The sequence below is a fragment of the Mytilus californianus genome, unplaced genomic scaffold (assembly GCF_021869535.1).
Source record: "Mytilus californianus isolate M0D057914Y unplaced genomic scaffold, xbMytCali1.0.p SCAF_8, whole genome shotgun sequence".
NCBI lineage: Eukaryota > Metazoa > Mollusca > Bivalvia > Mytilida > Mytilidae > Mytilus > Mytilus californianus.
In genome coordinates, this window is record NW_026262734.1 from 52,768,477 (window position 1) to 52,794,862 (window position 26,386).

At 31.9% G+C, this 26,386-nt stretch overlaps 1 protein-coding gene across 1 annotated transcript; it reads left to right on the forward strand.

Moving 5' to 3' along the window:
- Positions 1–6,238: 6,238 nt before the first annotated feature.
- Positions 6,239–18,821, forward strand: LOC127710592 (uncharacterized). The gene is made up of 4 exons (XM_052216541.1): positions 6,239–6,268; positions 10,159–10,926; positions 12,002–12,085; positions 15,890–18,821. The coding sequence occupies exons 2-4, from the start codon at positions 10,872–10,874 to the stop codon at positions 18,202–18,204; spliced, it is 2,454 nt and encodes an 817-aa protein (XP_052072501.1). The 5' UTR covers positions 6,239–6,268; positions 10,159–10,871; the 3' UTR covers positions 18,205–18,821.
- Positions 18,822–26,386: the final 7,565 nt, after the last annotated feature.

A 26,386-nucleotide genomic window follows, 5' to 3' on the forward strand; every position in this document is an offset into this window, starting at 1 on the left:
TAGAAATACATCTAACAGAAACACAGTGTGGACGTGGACGGGTACTTATACGTCCCAAAAACAAAATGACACAAAGTACAGATCTGAGAGTACTCGCAGTTACTGACAACTAGTTCAAAGCCAATAACAACTAATGAAAAAAAATCATGTATCTAAGACTAAAATATCAATCAGTACACATTAAACATCCAATGGATTTAGTATAAAGACGTCATTAACAGTCAGAGAAAAACATGACTTTATGCAATGTCAAACTAAAGGTATCGACAGATTGTAGTACCGTGAAAGTACATATGTGTAATATTTAATATGGTTTTAATTTACTGATAACAAAATCAATATTTATACCAATAAAAACAATATTCAAAGATTTAATTACAGTATTAAATAGGTAACCTTTTAAATTATGTGTATGTAAAGGATTGATAAGTTTACACGGATCGTTTCTAAATTGCCGGGCTCGGTTTACAACATCACCGTAAAATTTAGAATGTGCTATTCCGTTTGAAATAAGTTTTCTACAGGTACAGCCAAACTTGCAGACCAAATTTTTGTATCTTTGAAAGAATTTAGTAAAGGTTTTAAGTAATTTATGGTAACGAAATCCCTGACTTAATAATATACTAGTAATACATAGATTACGCTCATTAAAATCCAAAACGTCACTACAGACACGAGAATAGCGAACGAGTTGGGATATATCAAAACCGTAATACGGTGGCAAAGGAACATCACCGTCCAAAAAGGGAAAATTAACAATTGGGAAAGAAAAATCATACCTTTTGTCGTAAATTTTTTTGTAGAGTTTCTGGTGTAATACTGAAATATCTAAATCTAGGAAAGGACAGTTATTACTGTTGATATCAGATTTATTTAAAGTAAGTTCTTTTGGGTAAATTTCAGCAGTATAGTTAGAGAATTCTTGATAATTTAACGAAAAATTATCATCAAGATAACGGTAAGTGTTGCTGAATTTATCAATTAAATGGAATTTAGACGATTCTTTACTGAGTTTGGCCATAAACTGTGATTCATAACAGTAAAAGAACAAGTATGTTACTAAAGGGCACAAATGGTGCCCATAGGAATACCTGTAATCTGTCGATAAATTTTATAGCCGAAACGTACATAAATGTTGTCAAAGAGAAAATTTAGTGCTTTAATCATCTCATCACACTTCCTGTAAGTATATCTATCATATTTACCTTTCTCATTAGAGAAAAAGGCTTTATATGAGTTGCAGCAAATAACTTTGCAACCAGATTTATTAAACGACTATTTAATTAGATAGGACAATTTTTGTTTGATAAGATTGTGTGGAAGTGTAGTATAAAGAGTGGAAAAGTCAAAACTGTCAACCGAATCAAAAGGACCATCAAAAGCGCGTTATTTATCTAAAACATCCAAAGAATTTTTTGCACTCCAAAAATAGTTAATGCCACTGTTTTCATATGTTTTATTACAAATATTAACGATAAGTTCTTTGATAGTAGTTAAGGAACTCGTTAAAAGCACCGAAGTATTAGTAGTAGAACACTTACTAGAGGCAGAGATGAAACGATTTTTTACGGGTTTTTAGTGTAGTCCAGGTAACCAATACATAGTGGGGACCTTCAAATGTTCAGAGGAGGCCTTAAGCTGAGCTGTGGTAGTGACATGATTATTTATTATATGACTCTCTGTTGAGCGTACGGCCTTGAATGTAGTTCATTGTATATATTCATTCTTAATGACTTCCGTGTAGTATTTACGTCATACCACAACCACATTGGAGGCTGCTTTGTTGGCCGGTTCGAACACAAACGCTTTGATAACACTTGAATTTTTTTATAATCCTAGAAATGAGCGTATTACTTACTCTTTTACTTATTTCTAAATTATTTTCGAAATAGGATATGCGAATATCAACAATATCCATACATTTATTTAAATAGGAATCAAGTGACTATTTGTCAGATTTCTCCCGTTTACACCATTATTTATAATAGGATGAAAGAGCATCTTTAATATTCTGACGACACTCTTCCCAATTTATTTTAGACGGTGGACGATATTTTGGTCCCTTTTTTAGAAAGTTTATAACCTCTCGGTCTTGAACGATGTTGAGGTTCCCTGTAATTACATGACCATAGGGATCACATCTAAACTTCGATGTTTTTTTTATCATTTTTTTTATCTAGTTATACAAATTGTATGTAGAAACAAACTATTTTTTTTAAAAATCAAACAAATCCATGTACTCTGCGATAGGTGATTGATCAGTGCATAAATAAAAAATAATTGGAAAAATGAAAAGAGCCGTGGACCTTTAATCCCCTTAAACATGCCTGACACATGTATTTCTACTTACAGTTACTTTAACTTTACGCTTGTTAATAATATTTTTATTTACCAAGTGTAGGAATGTACCATCAGACTCAAAAATGTCAACAGAACAAGTTAACAATATATTCTGTAAAGTGGGTTGACTTAATTGAAAAGCGGGAGTTTTGACTTCCATTAGAAAAAGAGGGTACATTGGATAGGAATAGGAATATTCCCTTGCACCAGGACACCTTTGTGATCATCAAAGACTTGTTGCAATGTTGCTTTCACTTCAAGAACGTGAGATCGGATTTAACGTCCGCATTCCGACTGCACGTGGCTGAGCATTTATCCATCCCGCACAGCTAAGCGTACACCCCTCGTTAGAATGGGTTAGCTGCTGGATGACCATATCTAAACCTTGGTCAACTATTAGGATGCATCAAAATTTGAATCATACAGCAATTGACAAATAAGCCGTAATGTTTGAACCATTATCTTTCTACTATACTGACAATCGCATAGTTACCTTTTCAAGGGGAAAACCAAATCAAGAGGGCCCGTAAAACTTTCAAAGATGTTACATATTAAATGATTTTCTTGTTACCAGCCAGTTTTGTTTGTAATAGATGTTTTTTAAGCAAATATAGGTGGCGCCTTGCTATGATACGACATTTGTATCTACGTTGGCAATTCTAGTTTTGTTTTTTTTTTCCATAAAGTTCGACCAATTCTTTCAACAATTTTAGAGTTTACAATGAGGAATACTTGACTGTGTAATATTCAGGGTGGACAAATCAAACTAGAATTTGTATTTCATAAGAGAAAGAAACGAACATAGGTTCCGCGTCGGTTCTTGGTTTTTCCGGATGTTTACTGCTTTGTATCGATCTGATGAGTTAAGCCATTTTCAACTGATATTTATAGTGTGTTTTTATGTTGTGCTGTTACACCACTGTTCCAGGGTAGGAACGGGGTCGCTCACAAACCTGTTCAACCCCGCCACATTATTTATGTGCCTGTCCCAAGTCTGGAGCATGTAGTTCAGTAGTTGTCATTGGTTTATCTCTGTCATATTTGTTTTTCGTAAATTATTTTATTATAAATTAGACCGTTAGTTTTCCTAATTGAATTGTTTCATATTTTTCATGTTGGGGCCTTTTATAGCCGACAATACGGTATGGGTTTTTCTCATTGTTGAAGGCCGTATGGTTGCCTATACATTTGTAATTGCATACATCCACTTCATTTGAACTTGGGTGGATATTTGGCACATTGGCAATCATACCACATCTCTTAATTTTTAAATAGATTGTACATTTACTCTTCCAGATTTTGCATTTCGTAGTATTAACATCTGATTCATTCTTCACCTAGGGTGAAAAAAATCAAAGTCATTCTGCAGCATGATGTTGATACTGGTAGAGTATTTGGTATAAGTACAAGGTTAATTACAGTAATGTAACTGCTAAAATTAAAAATCCCCCCTCCGCTGAATCCGCCCTTGTAAGAGTAAGATGTTTATTTTTGTCTTTAACTGTGTGAACTATTAATTAATAATTTAAACAAACTATTATGATGTGTTGTTACTGCGTGGCCTTGTATTACATTATACTAGATCGTATTCCTCTTCAAACTTAAAATTGTACTCATGTTCTTTTTCAATTTTTGGAATGATATAGTAATATATGATTTTTTCCATTTTTCTTTGAGTATCGAGAAGTTCTTTAAACCAACCTTTTCATTCATTTTAAAAGTAAATGTATTGATATATCACATTTAAACCAAAATGGAAATTGTTTATTTAACCATTATAACTTGGATGTCACTGGCAAAAAACTGGACTGTGTTTGAAAGACCTGACATAATATATAGATAAAATTATAATAAAAATGTATGCATCATCCAACTACAAGTGCTTGTGAAAAGCGTCTGTAAATTTTGGGGATAGATAAATTTTAAAAATACATTGGGTATGGTTTTCTAAATAAATTGTTTGATTTGAAGTGTTCTTAGAAGATAATTGAAAAAATAAAGCTAGTATATGTTTTACATTTAAAAATAAATTAAAATTTTGTTATTCCTATTCAAAAGTTGTATCTGGACTGATTTGTAGATAGAAATCGATGCATATTATATAATGTTATTGACCATTTTGAAAATCAATAAATTTTGTGAACCTCATGAACTTCGTGATTTTTAGTATACAAAGCTTTAAAAATAGTCGTTGACGAGACGGGCCAATCCACCTTCTTCATGGAAATAGTTAGCTATTTGTGTTGTTTTTTTCGTCACTTTTTTATGCATGTGAGTGAGTAAATATTTTTTTTTCAATGTGTTAATACTATTTGAATTTTAATTAAATACTTTAAAAACATGAAGGCTGTTATCTTCTTGACTTAGAGTTGTACGGGTTAGTCTAAACACTGACAATGACTCATTGGTGCACTGAGCCCTTTGAATTGGCACCAAGGACATGTTAACAAGGTAAAAAAGTATTTGACATTTGATTTAATTTTAAAGATTAATATTTTTATTTATTTATTTTTTTCAGAATGTTATCAATAATTTAAAGATGTTGATGATATTTTGTCAAAATGAGAAACATTTCTTCACAATTTTGATTCAAAATATAAGTCAACTAAATCCATTTTCTCATGTTTCTTGAAGAATATGACTAGTTCAGAGAAAAGACTAAAATTGTTTCCACAAGAAATCACCTAATGTATATATAAACCTACAATTTTAAGTTGGCAAACCAGGATGACACCTTTTATATGTTTTAATGTGCTTAATCTTTATTTTTCATTATTGATATACAGATAATTACATTAACGGTACCCATTTTACTGAACCAGATGCAAATGTCGACAAATGTTGTCTCTTCAGTGATGCTCAAAGCCAAAATATTTACAATCCAAAATGTATTTAAAAATCGAAGAGCTGATAAAACCATAAAAGGTCAAAACATATAGCAAACGCCAGGCAAGGAATATAGCTTTGAATGAGGGAGATCTTCATTAAAGATAATTCCAGTATTTTGTAACTGTTACCATGGTTAAAGCAAAATTTAGATAACACAGTATCCGTAATTTCATGACAGTACCAAAGTACTGGTCAAGGGGAATGAATGATTAAGGTAATGATTGACATAGGGAATGATTGACAGTGAGTGGCTTGTTAACAATTTCGTTAAGTTGTCAAGTTATAATATTTATCTGTGAGATATCTTATCTTATCTTATCTTATAAATACACAAAACGTAGATAACGGGATCGTATGTAAGATAAACATTGCAGTAGTACAAATGTGCACGATATAAATAGAAAGAATAAAATGTTACACAGGTAAATTATGTGTTATCTACCTTGTCTACAGTATGCTATCAATAAAACGTAACATAGAACTTGCGAAAGTCTAATAGAAATCTATGTATTCTAGGGATTGTACAATTTTTACAAAAAGTTCTTTCCGATTCTAGTTTACCATGCATCAAAATCTGTCAAGAACTGAATTAGAAGCACTTGCTACTGTCCTACTGCTGAGTTGCCAATTTATGTCATTGTATGTGCTCTTCTATATTCAAAACAATAATAAGATTTAACATTTCAATCTATAGACTAGGAAAGTTTCACATGCGCATCTACCCTTATTTTGTTCATGTCTATTTGGTTTGATCAATTAACTGTAATTAATTAATATTTCAAATTTAATTGTTTGATGTTGAAAGCTAAGAGGCAAAAGTGTTTTCGCCTAAAGTTGATTGTCTTTTATGTTAATATGCACCTGTTAAGCATCTTTCAAGTGGAGTTAAACTGAGGCTACTGCCGAAGTAGTTTTTGGTTTGATCGATGATTTTCGCACCAAGTTTATAGTTTTTAGGTGTAATTAAAACCTTTTGAAAGGTCTAAACTGTATGTTATTACCTGGTTGTTCGACCTTCATTCGGCGAGTTGCAACTTGCGTAAGTAGAATATTTCAAGTTCATTTTCCAACTCCAGTTGACATGCTACATTACAAAAAGAATATCAATTATACTACTAGGAATATTTTGGATATATATGTAAAATATGTAGGCCAAAGACTGTGAGTGATAATACCGTAACGAAATGTTATGCTTTTTGTTTAGTACATAAACATGATAAAGTGTAAGGTGGGCTCGGAAAACAATATTTTCATAAAAAAAATAAAAAATAAAAATAAAAAAAAAAAATGTATAAACAGGGAATTCTAAAAAAAAAAAAGAAATCATCGTATGAGATATAAAAAGATAACCCCATCACATGGTCCATTAGCCTCTTCTAAGTCTTGATTATCATAAGTAGTTATCCTCTGTTATTTTTAACACTGTTTGGCAAAATTATGTTCAATATTTTCACAACCTTACAGAATCGAGTCGATTTCGAGCGTAAATTAATTTATTTGTCCATTGTTGAAGACCATCATAACTGTAAGAAAATGAAGTAATAAGTTTAGATAAAACCTGGATTAACTATTAAAACCACCATTGCATAATCAAATGTTTGTTTAGTTTGATTGTCTGGAGACAGTCAATTGAAATTATGCTAACTTCTAATTGGTTAAAATGATGGATCACTTTATCAAAGTTGAATCTGTCAATCGCAAATATAATTTATAAATTTTATTCTCGAAAATTAACAACAAAAAGGTGGATTTTTTCATGAAAAACGTCTGTAATAAAACACCTACCTAAAATTAATTAAAAGGAAAGGTATAGAGCTTGACCCTATCTACATTATAGTATATTGTTGCTTGTCTTTTTTTTTCTTTTTTGCTTCGTCCCAATGGTATATGTTGTCGTGATTTCTTTAGAAATATTATTACTTTCCAACCTTTACGGGCACGAAATGAGCTAATGAATCCACAAAATCGACGTTGTAAGCTCAACCCTTTTATACATGGTATAGTCGAGTGATTACCTCAGTGTGTACTCAACATGAAGATGTGAGCATTTATCCCAATAACAACAGACAAAAATGACAAGTAAAAATTTCCTGTTTGACCTCGGATAGAAAAAAGATACAACGATATTAAAATATAATTTACCATGTTTACATTGTATTAAAAATGATACGTTGTCATTTTATCTTCTCTCTGGTTTTAAAATATTTCAATTAGAAAAGCAATTACATTTGTTTTGACAAGGCAAGAACAGTGTCATTATCAAATATACTACCTTCTACCGTGTGTACATATACTAGACACTGTCACCCATTTTTGTTAATTCGAAGTAGAACACCTGTTTTACTTCTCCAATAGTATTTACAATACCACAAGGAAATAATATCAAATCTGAGTATCTAGCAATATATGAAATTTTGATTTCTTTTGGGACAATTCATGTGTGTTGCCTGTTTATTTATTTCTTTCATCTATGTATTCCATACATTCATATACTATTTCAAACTGTATTGTGGTTTTGTGCTTTATCGCAGTTTTTTATCGAGTTCTTCAATGAAATTAAACCGAATCATTTTAATTGGTGTTTAAGGATGAAAGAGAGAGGCAATAACAAACCAAAGGGATTTTCAAACTCATATGTCGATGACAAACTGACAACGCAATGGCATAAAATAACAAAAACAGCCAAAATACAAACACAACATAGAAGACTATGCAACACGAACCACAGCAAAATCCGGAGTTGATCCCAGGTGATCGGAAAGCGTAAGCAGATCCTATCCTACATATGGCACTGGTCGTGTTGCTCAAGTAAGCATACATTCGTTGAAAAACTTATAGATAATTTTGAATTGTTTTCCTGTTAGTATTTTGTGGTGTTATATCGCAATATTTTATCGATTTCTTTTGAATTTTTTAAGGAAATTTAAACGGATTATCTTTAATTGATTTGTAAGAATGATAACAGAGGTGCGATACCAAACCACCAAGGGGTCATTAAGTTGAATACAAACTGACAACACCTGGGCCAAAAAAAACTAAAAACAGCCAAAAGACAAACGCAACATAAAAAACTAAAGACAGGGCAACACGAACAAAACCAAAATCCGATGGCGATCTCAGGTGCTCCTAAAGGGTAAGCAAATCTGATCCTCATATGGCACCCGTCGTATTGCTCAGTTAATGTCACATTCAGTGATACGTCTAATTCAGTGATAACACGGGGCGTGATTGTGGTTACGACAATTGTAACATATCCGTTGTCATCTGTGAAACAGATATGTCATCACCTCCAACCAACTCGTGATTGCGTCAGTATTTTTTTTTTTTTTTTTAATTTTGGAACCGTTGGTTTAATAGTTTTATAGTAAGCAGCAACCCGCTATCAAGGAAATCATGATAGGAAATACGAATCCTGAAATAACGTATCCAATGGAAAGCATATACTTTATATGCAGGTGCTGCTGGGATGATGGAAACCAGTGGAGAAGTGTGTCATGTGTATTTTCTATCATGTTTTTTGGTAGATGTAGTTACACTTCTCAAGAATGTTTTATAGTTAAGGTGTACAATTTAAATCCTTATATGGCTTACATACTCCTTATTGTATGAAGATATATGTGACCCGCCATGACATTTCCAGGCGTTTGGAGTAATAACGTCATTGTGAAAAAGACGTCGTTAAATATTAACATTACGTCAAATTATGTATAGGGACATACGAGGTTTTTTTCTATACTGAATTTGGAGTCTGGATGCTTTTAACATATTTAAGAATCAAATATAAAAAACCTTTTCAGTTTTTCGCTAAAACATTAGAAATAATAATATTTTACTTCATTACTCTCTTTCTGATGTGCACGCCTCGGAGAACATAATATAAAACTTCATCTGTCCGCCCAAACAAAATACTCAGAGACAGTCTGCATAAAAGCTTGCATACTTGTAGGATTGTTTGTCATAGGTTTTGATCATACTCATGATATGTTACTATACCGTAATTTTGTTTTTACAATCAGGCAGGAGTAAGGGGACTTAATCCAATGTTTAATTATCATAACACAATCAAACCTTGCGGAAGCAACCATTCATTTATTCTGGGAAGGATTGTTTGTCACTATACACAATCGACCACACTACTATTATTTCAATTTGAAATTTTTGAGGGATGAATAAGCTGTAACACAATGCAAACTTGTTAAATCAACATTATTGATAACGTTTTATCAAAAGTTGTCATACTAACTGTTATCTGTCTTCACGTGTAGTTAACCTTTCTTTATCCAGAATGTGATTTGAAACCTCTTGTTGAGGTTCTGAGACTTTGATCATATTTCCACAATCAAACACCTTGTGAAACAACATCTCGGAGACCGTTTGGCAATAACTTTTCATACTGAGTAGGAGGTCCTGTCATTATATACAGTTACGTAAAGCATACCTAACCATCATTTCGATTCGACAATTCATTATTAAGATATTTCACTTTTACCATTACATTACTATAGTAACATTAATACAACTTTTAAACACAAGTCCTCTGATACCGTCATGTGAATTTGATCATTTTACCGTCGTATGTATATAACAATTTCTGCAGGAGTTATTGGACTCTCGCTATTCTCAGCTTACTAAATCATACCTTGTGAACGCATTCCATGTAACACAGCGACAGGTGTTTTTTACGGCGCAGCAATTAATTTTTTACATCTTAGTTTTTTTTTTTAAATGCCCCTTTTGTCACTGGAGTAACTAAAGTAACTGTGAAAAGTTCTTCAATTATGTTACTTTTTTCAAATCATTTTTCCTCCTTATTTAGGATTATTTAGCTATGGCTTTATAATGTATGATATATAACTATGCCTTTAAAATTTTAACAATTTAGAAAAGTGTATAGAGTTTATTATAATCTTAATACTTAACTTATTTCAGGTTAGAACACAGGGTGTATTTGATATAATAATCATTTCTAGAAGCCAATAGATACTATACAAGCAAGTGATTAAAGACACGCCACATCCTGAAAATGTATCTGTAGAAAAGAGATGGGAACGGTATATTCTACTTTGTTCACACGGCCTAGTTTGAACATAGCTCACTTTGTTAGATTATTTAAAGTGTCTCAGACAGAGCTTCCAAATATACTCCGGGAATTACTTACGGTAAAAGAGCCACCCGCGTCTCTGGATGGCGATATTCGGAGTACCAGGTACATGTCCAAACAACTGAGAGCCTTTGAATGGAAAGTCATAGCAACTGTCCGTACAAAACAGTATGCTGATTTTGATGTTTCTCTTATGTACAAGATAATAAGAAATTTAAATTTAGTTCCACCACCAACACGAGGTTGGGACAACCAAAATCCACCAACTCCGACAGAAATTACAATTTGAGATGATGTAGAACGAATCAGACATAGCCGGAATGATATTGTGCATAGTAGTAATACAAATATCTCAGACTTAGAACTAGATAATAGGTTTTCACTTTTCATAGACATTGCAAGTAGATTTGAAGTATACCTAAATAAACGGAATAGAGAATATGTGTCAAGAATAGAAAACGTTAAAACTTGCTGCATAGATCCGGATACAGAACAAATATACCTTCGGCAGTTGGAAGATCTAGCTGAACACGAGAGAAGAATGGCATCAAGTATATCCACGGTCAGTCAAAATATTGATGTGTTGCGTCGACAAAGTAAGTCAAACTAGGAACAAACATGCTGCGACTGCTTTGTTGTTTTGTTTTTGTGTGCTTTTCAATGAATTTTCGTGTGAATTTTTTTTAATTTTTTTTTAATTCATTGATCTTTAACATAGCAGTACATATTTGATAACTATTCATGACGATAATACATATTGCAATGAAGCAATTAGAAGTGTATAGTATAAACAGTAGTTAGACCGAACCCTCGAAACCGTGCACCCAGTGCGATTGAAAAAAAAACACTTTCTAAATGTCCACGCAAAAACAGTACCACCGAGGGAGGCAGTTATTTGAGACTGTACAATGCAAAATTTAAATAAATAGTTGATATTTCTTAAAAGCACAAAAGCAGATTTATATTAATAAAGATTATCACTGAAAAACTCATAACCATTCTTTTTGGTGGGAGGGGTGGGGGGCGTAAAATATGATAGTTGAATTGTAATCACTATGTTTAAAAACCTTTTGTATATTGTTTAATCTTTGTCATTTACTTTTTTCAAACAAAAAATAACTCGAAATAGGATAACACGTGTATGGGATATTTGCAAAGACCATTATGATACTGAGTAGGTCCATATTTATAGATCTAAAATCAGACAAAATTTGTTTCAATAGTTTGATAGTATGATTCAATGTAAATAATTGAAGTATGTAATTGATTAATTTTCTTTAAACGTATTGTGACAATTATCCATTGATCTTGTCACTGAATATTGCTGACCTTGAACATGTATGTATTTTAAGTTTGGAATTATTTTTATATAAAATAATACATTTTGATATATCAATAAAAGTGTTAATTCATGATTACATTATACATTTGAAAAAAAATCAATGAACACGTATTTCCTGAAGATTTATTGGCTTTAGCACTACACCTAAAATAGATTATCAAATCTGAATGCCTTAAAATTTTGTATTTAATATTGGTAACATTTTCAGTTTCTGGGTTTTTATTTCGGCACTTTCTCCCAAAGACACAAAATGATGCAAAATATTCCATGGTATGGTATTCTTTCTGGTAGAATTCAATGAGATAACATTGGCTTTTTATCAATTCCAGGTGAAATGGCGATCTCTAGTCTGTATGCAAAAGTTGTCGCTTTACAGAATGAGCAAGAAGAAATCATCCCAAAGAAAATTAAAGGTGTGTGCACAGTGAGATTTGATAAGTATAGAAGTTTATAAAAACGACTAACTAGCAAATATAATAGGTATCGGATCGACTAGAATAAGCTATATTTGACAAATAGAAAAAAATATAAAGTAATATACGAACACGATGTAATAAAATCATATATCATATAGACATGATAGACAAACATTTCGCTGTATCAAATGATCTTCTTTAGTGTTATATACGATTTCATTACATCCTGTTCGTATAATACAATAAAAAGGTATCAACAAAAATACCGAACTCCTAGGTAGATTAAAAAGATGGAAGTCCATAAAACCAGACAAAAAAAAACGTCAGACTATTTGAACCAAAGGAAACCTGATACAGTCATCTTTTCAGTATTGTTTAAGATATATATGAAATAAAGACATACGCTTGTTTGCAAAAACAAAGTATATGTAAGCTCACTGAGCCTTTGTGAAATATTGCTATCACTTGTTGCCCGTACATCCTTCTTGTCATTTGTCACATATTAACGTTCATGACTTTCATCGCTTAAAATTCTGTAGCTACCACACATTTAATTTGAAGAATAAGTAAGGTTCCATAAGAAGCAATTAGTTCGAATTAGAAGTAAAATATTCCGCCTGAGGCATTCATTGATTCTGATTTGTACATTTTAAAATGATATTTTCTGAAACCTCCTTTTCTGGATCACTCTAACACTAGGAAAACGGTTTGAAAAATCTTTCACGAATTCATTTGTCGAATTTTCCTGACCAGTGGAAACGCTCTTAAATTTTTTCGGATACAGGGAATTTGTCGACCATTTTTCATCTTGTTGTTACTTAATAACTACTCATAAAGATAAAACAAATTACCCCTGGGTTAATTTTCTTTTTCGCCATGCCTTTCGCCAAAACAATACAGTCTTCGCCACTTTCATTTTTTCCGCCAACTTATTTCACTCTTTGCAAACAAGCTTTTCAATTTGCAGCACCGTCATCTCATATTCATCTGGGTTTAATTTTGAATCCCAGTGTACATACACCCCACATCAAACACTGCATACGGGAAAATATCGTCGAATTAGTTTACGGGAATACAATATTTCAATAGCAGTACATTTATGAAGATTTTAATAATATAACGTATTTTCTTTTACAAGAAAGTTGCTTACACTTGTTTCATTGTGTTTGTTGAATTTCGAGGTAGACCTTTCCAACAAGTTGTCAGAACTCCTATGGGAACAAACTGTGCGCCTCTACTTGCCGACCTTTTCTTATTTTCATGTAAGTCGGAGTTCTTTCAGACACTTGTCAGAAACAAAAATATCAAAGAAGTCAGATCGTTTAATTTCACATTCTGATATATTGATGATGTTCTTTCAATTAACAATCCAAACTTTTCTGATTGGGTTCCATTGATATATCCTCCAGAACTAGAAATTAAAGAAACACCAGACACGGCTTCCTCCGCCTCATATTTAGACTCATACCTTGAATTCGATATAAGAGGTCATCTCAGTACCAGAATCCATGACATACGAGACGATTTTAATTTTGAAATTATATATTTCCCCCACCTTAGCAGCAATATACCAACTTCACCTGCATATGGGATATACATTTCCCAACTCATTCAGTTTTCAAGAGCTTGCAGTGCTACTCAGACTTTTTAAAACGTTATCAGTGTCTGAGCAGAAATTTTATGAACCAGAGAACGTCTCGTCCTTTTTCAAAAAAAAGTTCATCGGAAGATACCAAGAACTAGTTGATAAATATCCGTATCAACTTCACAAATAATACATGATGGTCTTGAAGTATAGATTCTAGATACTGACGTTGTTTATCATTTTTAATGACGTGTTATAGTGTTCTTTTTATTTGTCTTTGTATATCTTCAACCTTTACTGTTTAGTCCATTCTTGGTAATATCCTTTTGACGTGGTTCAGTATTTATACATCCTGCTATTTGTGCTATTGTGCTATGGTCATTTTTTTATTCTGCCGCCACTAGGCGAAGGGGGCAATTAGTGTTAACTTATCTGTCCGTATGTCCGTCTGTCCATCCGTACGTACGCCTTAAAATTGGTGTCCGTTCTCTAACTTTAGTTTGCCTCAACCAAATATTGTGAAACTTATACACAATGATTATTATCATAAAACACAGATCAAAGTCGAATTTGGGTGGCGTCACTTTCATGACTTTTTCAGTTCTCTAGTTGTGTCCCTTTATAACGTTATATGATTTGTATCCCATAGATACATTATCCATTTGTTTTATTCATGTCTTTCATTTTTGCTTATTTGCTTGGTCTATAGATTGTATATATGCCATTTTGTTTTTCTTCGTTGACATAGTTATTTGTTTTTATAGTGATCAAGATTATAACACAATGTTGACTACTGTACCCTAATTTTTAATTTTTTTACCAATTTTGTCTGTTTGTTTTGCTCACACATTACTGTCAATATAATGGAATTCTATGCGACTGTCATACAAGTGAGAGGTTTGACTAGCTATGAAACCAGGTTAATTCCACCATTTTCTACATAATGAAATTTCTGTACCAAGTCAGGAATATGGCAGTTGTTTTCCATTCGTTTGATGTGTTTGAGCTTTTGATTTTGCCATTTGATAAGGGACTTTCCGTTTTGAATTTCCCTTGGAGTTAGGTATTTTTTTTTTTTTTTATCATAAAACTTAGCCATTCAAGTATAGAAAACATTTACATCTTTTTTTCTATTTAAAGTTTCATATGACATCAAAAAAAAAAACATCGTTAAAAAATAAATCGTAAAACTATGTTGAACACAGGAGCGCTAAACTGATTGCAAATTACCAGCCTAAAACTACATTTTTTATATAAGTTGCAATCTACTCATTTAAGTGACATAAATAAAGTCATTTGGTCACACAATTTTAATAAACAATACAGTTAATACCTTTTATTGATTAGTTTATTGCTGATAGTTATCAAATGCTTATATTTTTTTTTAATTAGCTAATTGTTGATTTTCGGTCAAGATCGAAACGTGTGACGAGTTCAAGGTTTTAAAGCTGATAAGGAAAAAGTCAGAGAGGGCCGAAAAAAAACCAAGATAGATGATACCCAACCGATATAATTCTTTTGCAAAAAAACTTTCGCTTAAGTATTATTTTTTTTTTTGGCACAATTTTATTTTTTTTTTTTTTCGCAAGCGGAAACCCGGGTTGACATAAAATATTATTGATTTTGTCATATTTATAAAATTTATGTTTACAAAACTTTTAATTGTTCGGAATACTAAGGATTATCTACCTCAGTAATAGATTACCCTACCTGTATTTGGCAAAACCTTTCGAAATTTTGTACTTGATTTATTGATTCGGGCGATTTGAACTCGGATAAAATGCTTTTTGTGATGTTTATAAGGAATTTAATTTAAATTACTTGTATACTACCTATGAAATCTGCGTGAATTAATTAACCCGTGATTTCCATGGCAATGAAAAAGGCAAATATCTGTCTTTTTCGTTCAGAATGATGGTTAATAAAGGATTCCAATATGAATTAACCTTCTTGCTACGAAAACTAACTATGTTAAAAACATCAGTTCGTTTCTATTTGTGAGCAAAATAACTTAACAATAAATACATTTTACATGCTTTTTCAATTAAAGTGTATTGTAAGGAATTTGGACTGCGTTATCATTTTGCCATTCTTCTGAAATGTCGAAAATGAGAAAAATTTGATGAAAATAATAATCCAATGTGTATCACCGACGTTTTCATTTTATATTGATGAATATTTTTATTTTGTGTTCATATAATTTATTTACATTACAGACTGGATGAAAAAAGAGATAGAAGACTGGAAAATGAAAGACACCAAATTTGTACCTACAAGATCAAGCGTTTATGTTTCAAATTGCATACAGAAACAGAGCTGCGTAACATTGACAGGCAGTTCTGGAGTAGGGAAAACATTCGTGGCTAGGCACATTGCACTTAATTTACAATCAAATGGATACAGAATTGTCCCAGTCTTAACATCAACTGATATAAAGGACTATTATGCGCCCGGAAAACAAACTGTTTTTCTTGTAGATGATATATGTGGTAAATTTACTATAAGCCAAACACAGCTTGAGAATTGGCAACAGATGCTACCAATAATCAAAATAATTCTTAAAGACAAGTGCTGCAAGATAATTTCAACATGTAGATTGCAAGTCTATATCGATGATAAATTTAGATTGTTAGAGCCTTTTAGAATATGTGAATGTAATTTGATCTCGAAAGAAATGTGTCTTACACAATTAGAAAGAACAACAATAAAAAAAATGTACAAAGTTAATGGAAATTTTGATGATAATTTACAAGTAAGTGATTGTTTTCCTCTATTATGTTCATTGCAATGTCTTCCTGTAAACAAATTTAGAGATTATACCAAATTTTTTAGAAATCCATTTGATTTTTATAAGGATGAATTGGACAATCTGAATAGAAGCGATGTTGGAGGCAAGCATAAAATATGTGGTCTTCTCTTATGTGTACTTTCTAATAATAAAATCCAAGAAAAATGGTTCGAAGGTAGAGTAACAGATGAACAGCGGCAAATTTTAGACGATGTATATGCGGCTTGTAGACTGAATATTAGTACACCGAAGACTGAAATTAAGGATGCATTAGAAACATTAGATGGTTCATTAGTTATGAAAAGGAATGCAAAATACAGTGTTGTACATGATAAAATATTTGATTTTATGGCTCACTACTTCGGTGGAAGAATGATTCGATGTTTGATAGATCATTCTGATTCCTATTTCATAAGTGACCGATTCCGATGGACAAAACTAAAGAACTTCAATACATCTGTCATTGAATTCTCTATAAATCTTACTGATGATTACTTTGGGCTGTATTTAGAAAGATTGGTAAACGAATGGTCGGTAGGTAGGATGACAGTCGTATTTATCAACAATAATATGAAATATACATTATTCAGAGAACAATTATTATTGCACTTACAAAAACATGACAAAATGCAGCGGGTGAAACTGGCAAACACAAAAGATACCTTTGAAATAAAGGGATGGGGTACTTCAGGCAGCTATCCAATGTTACATGCATGTTATTATGGTTATATTGATATTGCCCATTGGCTATTAGACAATGCTGTAGACGTGAATCAATGTAGAGATGATGGAAATACTTCACTCTTTATGGCTTGTTATAATGGTCACAAAAATATCGTCTCCCTCTTACTAGAAAGGAATGTTTCCATCAACAAATGTAATGAAAAAGGAATAACCCCTCTTTTCATTGCCTGTGAGAAAGGTTATTCTGAAATAGTAAATCTATTATTGGCTAGTAATGCCGATATCAATATCAGTATGAAAGATGAAGTTAATAGCATATCACCGCTACTGAAAGCGACTCTGTTGAACCACATTGATATCGTGAAGAAACTGCTGAAGAAAAACCCAGACGTGAATTTTTCTGAAAAAGATGGTTTCACGCCTCTTATATTCGCTTGTCAGAATAACTACACAGATATGGCACGTCTGTTAATTTATAATAAATCAAATGTAGATATGAAAACGATTACCGGTGCTACCGCTATACTCTTAGCTGCAGCAAATGGAAATATTGAAATCACTCGATTACTTTTAGAATTCAATGCTGATTGCAATGTACAACTTTACAGTAAAGAGATGGTATCATTTAGAATGTTGTCTTGTCCATGGACAACATTAACAAATGTAAAACTGTTCATATTCAACTTTACCATTGAAAGGGGAGTACCAAGCGTTCAACAGTATGCCCGCCTAAAGTCAGTAGATTATATATTTGATATTATGGCAGGTTCATCCCCTTTACACATTGCCTGTGCTATGGGTCATTTGGAAATAGTTAAATATCTTTTGCTCTATAACGCCTCTGTTAATCTGACAAAAGATGATGGAACAACTCCATTATTTTATGCATGCGAACTTGGACATGATAGTATTGTACGTTTGCTTTTAGATACAGAAGCAGATATCACTATTTGCAGAGATGATGGAAGATCGCCACTGGCAATTGCAAAAGAAAATGGTCATAAGAATATAGAGATGACCTTGGGTGATACTGTGCTATATTTTAGAGGTAACCAGTAGATGTAATACATGTAGATCTACTTACGAATATATAACTAAACAATCAATCATTACTTTGTAAAAAGAATTGTAGCTACTGAACTCCAGTGTGAACGAATGTAACAAACGCTATACGAAAGATGTATCATAAAGCATGTCAAATGGAGAACCATACTTTTGGTGAAGCATACTTTCGGAGAATAAATGAAGGCCGATAAGATCAATGATGTTTGGTAAAAAAGAATCATGTTTATAACGTATAGATCTATGAACTATGAAGTTATGTTGATAAGTTTAGTATTACACTTAGTCTGGAATACTTCTCTTTAAAATAGGCAGTTTATATTGTAGACAATCAAGGACAAACGGAATGATATTCGATAGTGAGAACTTTTTATTCAGGTTTGATATTGTTTCAAATATTTGGTATCTAATGATTTGGTTTGTATGTATATTTGTAGCATTAGACTTCTCATTTAGGGTATGTTTCAATCAGTTATACATAAATTAAGTTTATATCAGAATTTATGGGAAAAAATGCATTTGCAATATTTTACCTAATACCTTCATGAAGGGGTCCACAAATAAGGCAAGGCTGTATTTTCAAGACTCGAAATTCGAAATGAAAAATCATTGTGCGGGATTTAGGCAAAGTGTGCGTAATTAAGCGGTTTTTAAAAAATTGAGGAAATAATGTATGGATTCAGAATCCTTTATATTTGCATACCGTTAATACGAAAATTTTTACAGCAATAAAATATCGTACATCAACAACATTCTGTGGACGAATTTTCAAATGATCTGGTTTTTTTTCATACATTCTATAGACTCTTTTCACATTTTTTGATTGACTATATCTCTGAATAATTAAATGCTACATATAGTATTTTTCAATATTCAGATGCATTTCAACAAGTTCTAAAATATGTTTTGTTTTACCAAAAATTATAAATACCGTAATGATACGTTTGTTTTGATCCTTTACATAAATTGTTATAGTTTCACATTGATTGATTGATTGATTGTTGTTGTTTGCTGTTCGTCATGCTGAACTCAGAGTTGATAAGTCCTTCGCAATAATGTACACATTTCATTGGAACTACAGACTGTGAGTTTTGAAATATCTCATGAATGACTGTGTAGAGTTCACTGTTATTTGTTCTCTTATTTTAAATATATTATTGATGAATCCATAACTTTAGTTTTTTTTTTTTGGCTGCTTTCAAACACATTTCTATGGAATTTAATATTTTCATTTAAAGATTATTCCTATTTCAACATGTTTATTTTGTTTTTAATATCGGTTTGTTAATAAGTATTTGAGACACCTTGAGGGCGTTAGTCCGAATGGATATATTCAATTTACACCAAGATATTACTGTAAATGCAGAATAATAGTTTTCAATATCTTAGGAGAATGGTCTTAATTTCAGTGATTTGATCATAGGTTAATGAAATGCATGATAAATGCAAGGTATTCAATTTCATTGAACGATTTTTTTCTTGGTGTAAAGAATTTTACAGAGCTGGTATACCATTCGCTTCGCTTTCATGTACAGTTCATTTTAAAAAGGTTATGTGCGAGTTTATATATATATAATAGATAACTATTGTTTACTGATATTGGTACCTGTTATTGCATGTTTAATCAATATTTTCTGTTTTATGCTTGCTATTTGTTTGGTTATTTTTGTTGTTGTTGTTTTTTTTGTTTTTTTTTTGTTTTGCATGTCTGCATTCACATTATAGATATTGATACTTTATTTGATGTTTAGTCGTATTGCATTCGTGTCGGTTTTAGTCATTTGTATGATACTTGAAACTTTGTTAGGATTCCATGAAATGGTATTCGACAAAGGGGAATTTTGTATTAGCTTGGCTGTCAATGAAGAGAGAATACTGTATGTGGTCAATGCGTCATACCGCTTTATTAAAAATTAGGTCCTCGAATCGTCATAAAAAATGTGCACAAACAAAATTAGATAGTCCATTTCTAAGTGTAGTTATATTTTTTAAATCAAATTTTCTCGTAAGTAGCAGCTTCATCGTTAGTTCTAAGGTTCCTGCATACTTATTCAATGTTCAGAAAATTCTGCAAATGATTTTAAGGGCTGAGGACCACCTCCGGGTGTGGGATTTTCTCGCTGCGTTGAAGACCCATTGGTGGCCTTCGGCTGTTGTCTGCTATTTGGTCGGGTTGTTGTCTCTTTGACATATTCCCCATTTCCATTCTCAGTTTTATTACACTTTTTGAAACAGACATTTTCAACATTTTATTTTAGAAAGGCTGTCAAATGTGTGCGATAAATTTATCTTACAGTTATCAACGCAACGTATTGGAGAACTTTATAGAACATTTACACACCCATTTGTTATGTTTTTGCAACATATTTACTATATATATATGTATTTATTTTTATATAGAAATGTTCCAATGTTAATAATTGTTTTACAAGTTTTCAACAATGTGTATGAACTTTGTGTTGTCAAATCTTACTTCTTCTTTTTTAAATTCGTTTCACATTATTGTCCCAGTTTGGTTGTTTTTTCTTTTTTCTTTCTTTGTTTGCGATCTAAATAATTTAATATTTTGTTTTGAAAACTCTTGGTAGTTGATACCTTTTCTTAAAAAAGATTTTGATTTACCCAGACATGGAAAGATTTCACGACATATTGTAAACACATTAAAGTTCCTCAAACCATGGGAAAAGTAATATTATCCCCTTTCTTGCACTATTTTATATGTGCATGTATCTTTGTTCAGTAAGAAGAAATTATTTATAAGACAATTGCAACATTTGCTTCTTTTAAATTGTGTAGTTGGACAACATATTCAAACCTTGTATGCAAATTCATGTTTATCTATAATTAAACAACATCACATTAAAAATTGTTCATTGTATTCAGACTCGTTTTACTCTTGTTTTGGCATGCATGCACGTATTATCTACATATTTGTTGGTTTTAAACTTTAACTGACTGTGTTACACACCTTTGGGATATTTCATGAACAAAATAATAAAAAACTAAATGAACACCGGGTAATTGCAATCATAAAAATCATTTCATACAGATATCGCGTTGGAAGATACAGAACAAAATTGAAACGCTGTAAACAATACACAAACAATTAAAAACTAGTACATGACGTTGGCAATAAAACAAAAATGCACTATACAAACCAAAAAAAAATCAATATAACTAACAATTAAGTAAAAACAAGAAGCAAAACAAAGCAAAGCAAAGCAAATAAACTGCCAGGTAAAATAAAACAGAAGTCGGCAAAATCCTTTGTAAATATCTGTATATGTCATGCGCTGAAATTGGAATATGTATGACGTTCATATATATGTATATATATGGCCAAAATCAAAAATACATGTCAACTTTGCATGTACGTGAGAAGATAACATGAGAAATGACCTTGACCTTGGTTTAATCATACTGGAATTTCAAACCCTCACAGTAAACACACGTAAATCCGATTAACTTTCACTAAATTTCTGGCAATTTCTATTTCCCAGCTTATAATCCCTTATATACAATGATACCGATAAGTGCTAAGCGTGGTTCGCAAAATAGGTGTCTGAATAATTTTTTTGATTCCACCGCCATTCGAAAAATTAATGCTTGGTATAGACTCTATAGTCGTTGATTGATTTAAAAAAACTAATGGTACATTAATTGGTTGGATGATCACCACTTAATCTTGACCCCGTTGCTTCCCATGTTAAATTCTTCAATTTCAAGCAATCGTAGCTCTTTTGTCATAAGTTCAAATAAAGTGACATTCATTACATGCCAAAACACCGTCTTAGTTTGTATTTTACTGAAAAAATCAACATATTTTTTATATAATTGCATATAAGAGCGAACTGGTTCCGGAACTTAGCAAGTACCACCACAGGTACTTCAGATCTGAGAAACAGGCAAAATGAACCCTCCTTTATAAAATTCATGAAATGTTTTTATTTTTCAAAATTATAAATAAAAAAAAATGTTCTACAATAGTCACCAGTCATTCAGCTTTCATTTGATACCACAATTACCTAAGCCCTAAGTGGAAACTATTTTGTCTTTAATATGTACGACTTTCTAGTATGTGCTTTCTGACCGGGCTCACCTGGTGTTACACCTGGTTAGGAATTTAATGTTAATTTAGATACGATCAATGAAAACTCATTAATACTTTGAATAGACGTATTGTTAAAGGTTATCAAAAAGTTAAATCACAAAAATACTGAACTCCGAGGAAAATTCAAAACGGAAAATCCCTAATCAAATGGCAAAATCAAAAGCACAAACACATCAAACGAATGGACAACAACTGTCATATTCCTGACTTGGTAACACCGTAGTGAAATCTTTAAATGTTGTAACAGTCTTTATCGCTACTTACATTGATTTTGTTGTTTTTTAATATTAAAACAAAAACTAAACATATATTGCTATATATGTATAGTTATGAGGTCTCATGATCCTGCATCCTGTCTATACTGTCTATAAAAATAAGAAGATGTGGTATGATTGCCAAAGAGACAACTCTCCACAAGAGACAACATGACATAAAAATTATCAATTAAAACGAGAAAACTAACGGCCTGATTTATGTACAAAATAATGAACGAAAAATAAATATGATATATAGCAGTAAACGACAACCACTGAATTACAGGCTCCTGACTTGGGACAAGCATATACAGATTGTGGCGGGGTTAAACTAGTTTGAAGGAGCCAACCCTCCCCCTAACCTGGGACGGTGGTGTAACAGTACAACATAAGAACAAACTATAGAAATCAGTTGAAAAGGGCTTAACTCATCAGATCGATACAAAGCAGAAATACATCTATCAGAAACACAGACTTGGCAGGGTACTTATACATCCCCACAACAAAAAGGACACTTAGTACAGATCTGAGAGTACTCGCAGTTACTGACAACTAGTTCAAAGCCAATAACAACTAATAAAAAAATGATGCATTTAAGACTAAAATATCGATCAGTACAAATCTTATATTTTGGCATTGCGCAAGGTCATGCGTTTCTCAGACAGTTTATGACGTATTATAATAAATCCGTTGAATGTGTACTGATTAATGCTTTAATCTGAACGAATATGATGTATTTATTAGTTGAGATTTGCTTTCAACTATCTTTCGGTAACTGCGAGTATTCTTATATTGGTGCATTTTGTCTATTGTTTTTATGCCAGTTGTTTTAGTTTTTCGAACGTACCCTTTAAGTAAAGCCAATTGCAACTGATTTTTACAGTCTGTTCTTACTTTTGTTGCTGTTACACCACTGTCTTGGGTCAGGGGATGTTTGAGCGTTCACAAACATATTTAACCCCTTCACATTCTTTATATGCCTGTCCCAAATCAGGAGCCTGTAATTCAGTGGTTGCCGTTGGTTCATGTCTGTCGTATTTGTTTTTCGTAAACTGTATTGTTATAAATTAGGCTGTTAGTTTTCTCGTTTCAATCGTTTCACATTTTTCATGTCGGGGTCTTTTATAGCTGACTATACGGTATAAGTTTTTGCTCATTGTTGATGGCCGCACGGTGAACTATACATGCTATAGTTGCCTAAATCTACGTCATTTGGATTGGTTTATCATTGGCAATCATACCACAACTCCTTATTTTCATATTGAAACCGAATAATGTCAAGTTAGAAATGAGAAATGTCAAGCTGGAAGTATGAAATTTGAAAATAGATGTATTTGTGTTTAATTAGATGTCCTTAACAATCTGTCGTAGTTGGACTTCTGTATGTATTTTAGCTTTCTTAATTTGTTGGATCGCTATCTCATTAACCTTTTTGCGCATTTCACATTTTATTCACAGTAGATATGTCAAGTCGTACATATTTCTTAAAACATTAAAAATTGTTCCGAATAAAGAATACAGAAATACTTACCTACCTGCTGTTTCCGATTATTTTTTTATTTGATTGTCAATTTTTTTTAAAATGATAAAAATGAAATAAACTTCTAACCAAAACTAAACTTTTTTGGAAGTCAAGCTATACATTGTATACCAGCTCAAAATTGCTTTGTATTTATTAAATATTAATATCAAGATTATATTTAACGACAATGCTAAGCCTTGAATAAGATTAATTTTATTTCTATTTAATTTTATAAAGATTCGAAGGCTCGGACACGCAAATTCTATGAGAAGGAACCAACGGTACATGCTCAAGAAGGAAATGAAAATGAACTATAAAAAGGACAGGTCTCCCGTTTGTCACAAGTTTAAGCAAATGATTGCCATGAAAAATTCCCATATAGTCTATTTAGAAGAAAGAAATAAAGAAGAGATTATTGGATGTTCAATGTTAGCTAATAAACGTAGATTCTGCACTGTAAAGATCAAATCTGAGACAACATTAATTTATACAGATAATCTTTATCGAAACACCCTTCAGTGCTTCACTTAGCGAAAGTATACTTTAATGTCTTAAAACGAAGGCAGATATTATCAAGCACAAATATGGTTTTTATCATTTCTTAAACATCTCAAATTAGTGCATATTTGTAAATTATATTACAATAAAAGAAAATGTCGCAAATAGTAATAAAAGAATATTGTCAATATAGTAGGTTTGATTGACGATTGAGATTAACAGTTCAGCGGCAAATATTACATTAAACATGAAGGACAATTTTCTCGATATTATTTTGTCCTACACACAAGTGTTAAGCTGGGGTTATAACATGCTTACTGAAAAAGTAAGTCCGCGAGGTGATATATATGTGCACAGACACATTAATCTGTTTTTGTGGCCGATAATTTTTAACCCATCAATCGTAAACATATGCCATTGTTATCCTTGGTTGAAACAAGACGGGGAACGTCTTCCTCAATTTACCTTGAACTTGTGACTTGACTGTTGGTATTGGAACTCTTTTGTACTTTAGAACTCCTAAACGTTTAAAGAAATTGAATTCAAATCTTAAGGTCTCGAGCGTACCAGGTGATAGTTTGTTATTTAAACACGTGTCAGGTGCAATAAAATTGGTATCACACGTTTGTATTGAGCTTTCACAACTGACTATTAATTTCTGATATATTGTTTATCAGTATAAACTTTAGATGGCACATGCTTAATGAAATCAAAGCACGTGTCTACACTTTCAATTTCTTGGATTGAATTTCTTTGGTTAATTTTCACGTGTTTCATTGATGTCAGTGTTCAGTGTTTTATAATCCAACTAACAGGTGTATTAGATGAGCATGCAGCGGCTGTAATATGAAGCAGATGTTACATGTGAAAGAGGAGGAAGTCCTTTTATAAATAGCTATTTAAATATTGATTTTGGCAAAATTAAAAGTAAAATGATTTTGAATCTAATCACTAAGGCCACCCTTTATTTATGTATTTTGCAAATTATGATATTTAAATAAAACAATCACTACCATTTAAAACAAACAGTTACGCTACACTATTGATTTCATGACTGAGGGCTGACCAGTAGCGTTTTTTTTCTTTCTCGTTTTGAAGTATTGTTTAATTTAAAACATAGTAATGTAAATGTTAAAACAACAAATATACTAGCTATAGGAAACCAATGTGTTTGCTATTAAATCGTAATCTGTGTTAAATAAGTACTACGTACATTAACATAATGAATTCAAAATGTTTGTCCTCATTATTCTTTTTGGTAATCAGTTTTACAAATTTGCGGCAGCGGCAATCAATACAACAGGAATGGGGTGATGAGCAAGCGTAACTGCTGCCCCAAAAAAATAGTATATTGATTTTTCATTTTATTGATTTTCCTACTGTTATTGAGGACTCAGTCCTCAATTTATAAAATGTGAATGTTGTGAGACTGTTATCCAATTTTCTGATTGCAAAAATATATTTTACAACACGTTGTTTGATTTTACAAAAGAAAACCTATAAAACTACATAATTTTATACTTTAAGTGTATGACTGTTTAATTCATGTGTTGCTGTGCCTATCTGTAGTTGATGGTATTGCCATAAGAAGAATATCAATGCATTTTCAATGCCAGGAGAAAGTAAAACATTAAGCAACAACAAAATATAGTTAAGAAAAATTGAGGAACAACGGAATCCATTCGAGAACAGATAGCAAATCTTTTCCAGTGTGGAAAACCTATCGTATTTCTATTTGGTAATAGCGGTTTATATTTGTAAAGTTCAATCCATGATATAAAAACCGGAGAAACC

Coding starts and splice junctions, on each gene's coding strand:
- LOC127710592 (XM_052216541.1), top strand. CDS start 10,872: ATGGCATCAAGTATATCCACGGTCAGTCAAAATATTGATGTGTTGCGT. Junction 10,927..12,001: donor TGATGTGTTGCGTCGACAAA/GTAAGTCAAACT, acceptor TATCAATTCCAG/GTGAAATGGCGATCTCTAGT. Junction 12,086..15,889: donor CATCCCAAAGAAAATTAAAG/GTGTGTGCACAG, acceptor TTTACATTACAG/ACTGGATGAAAAAAGAGATA.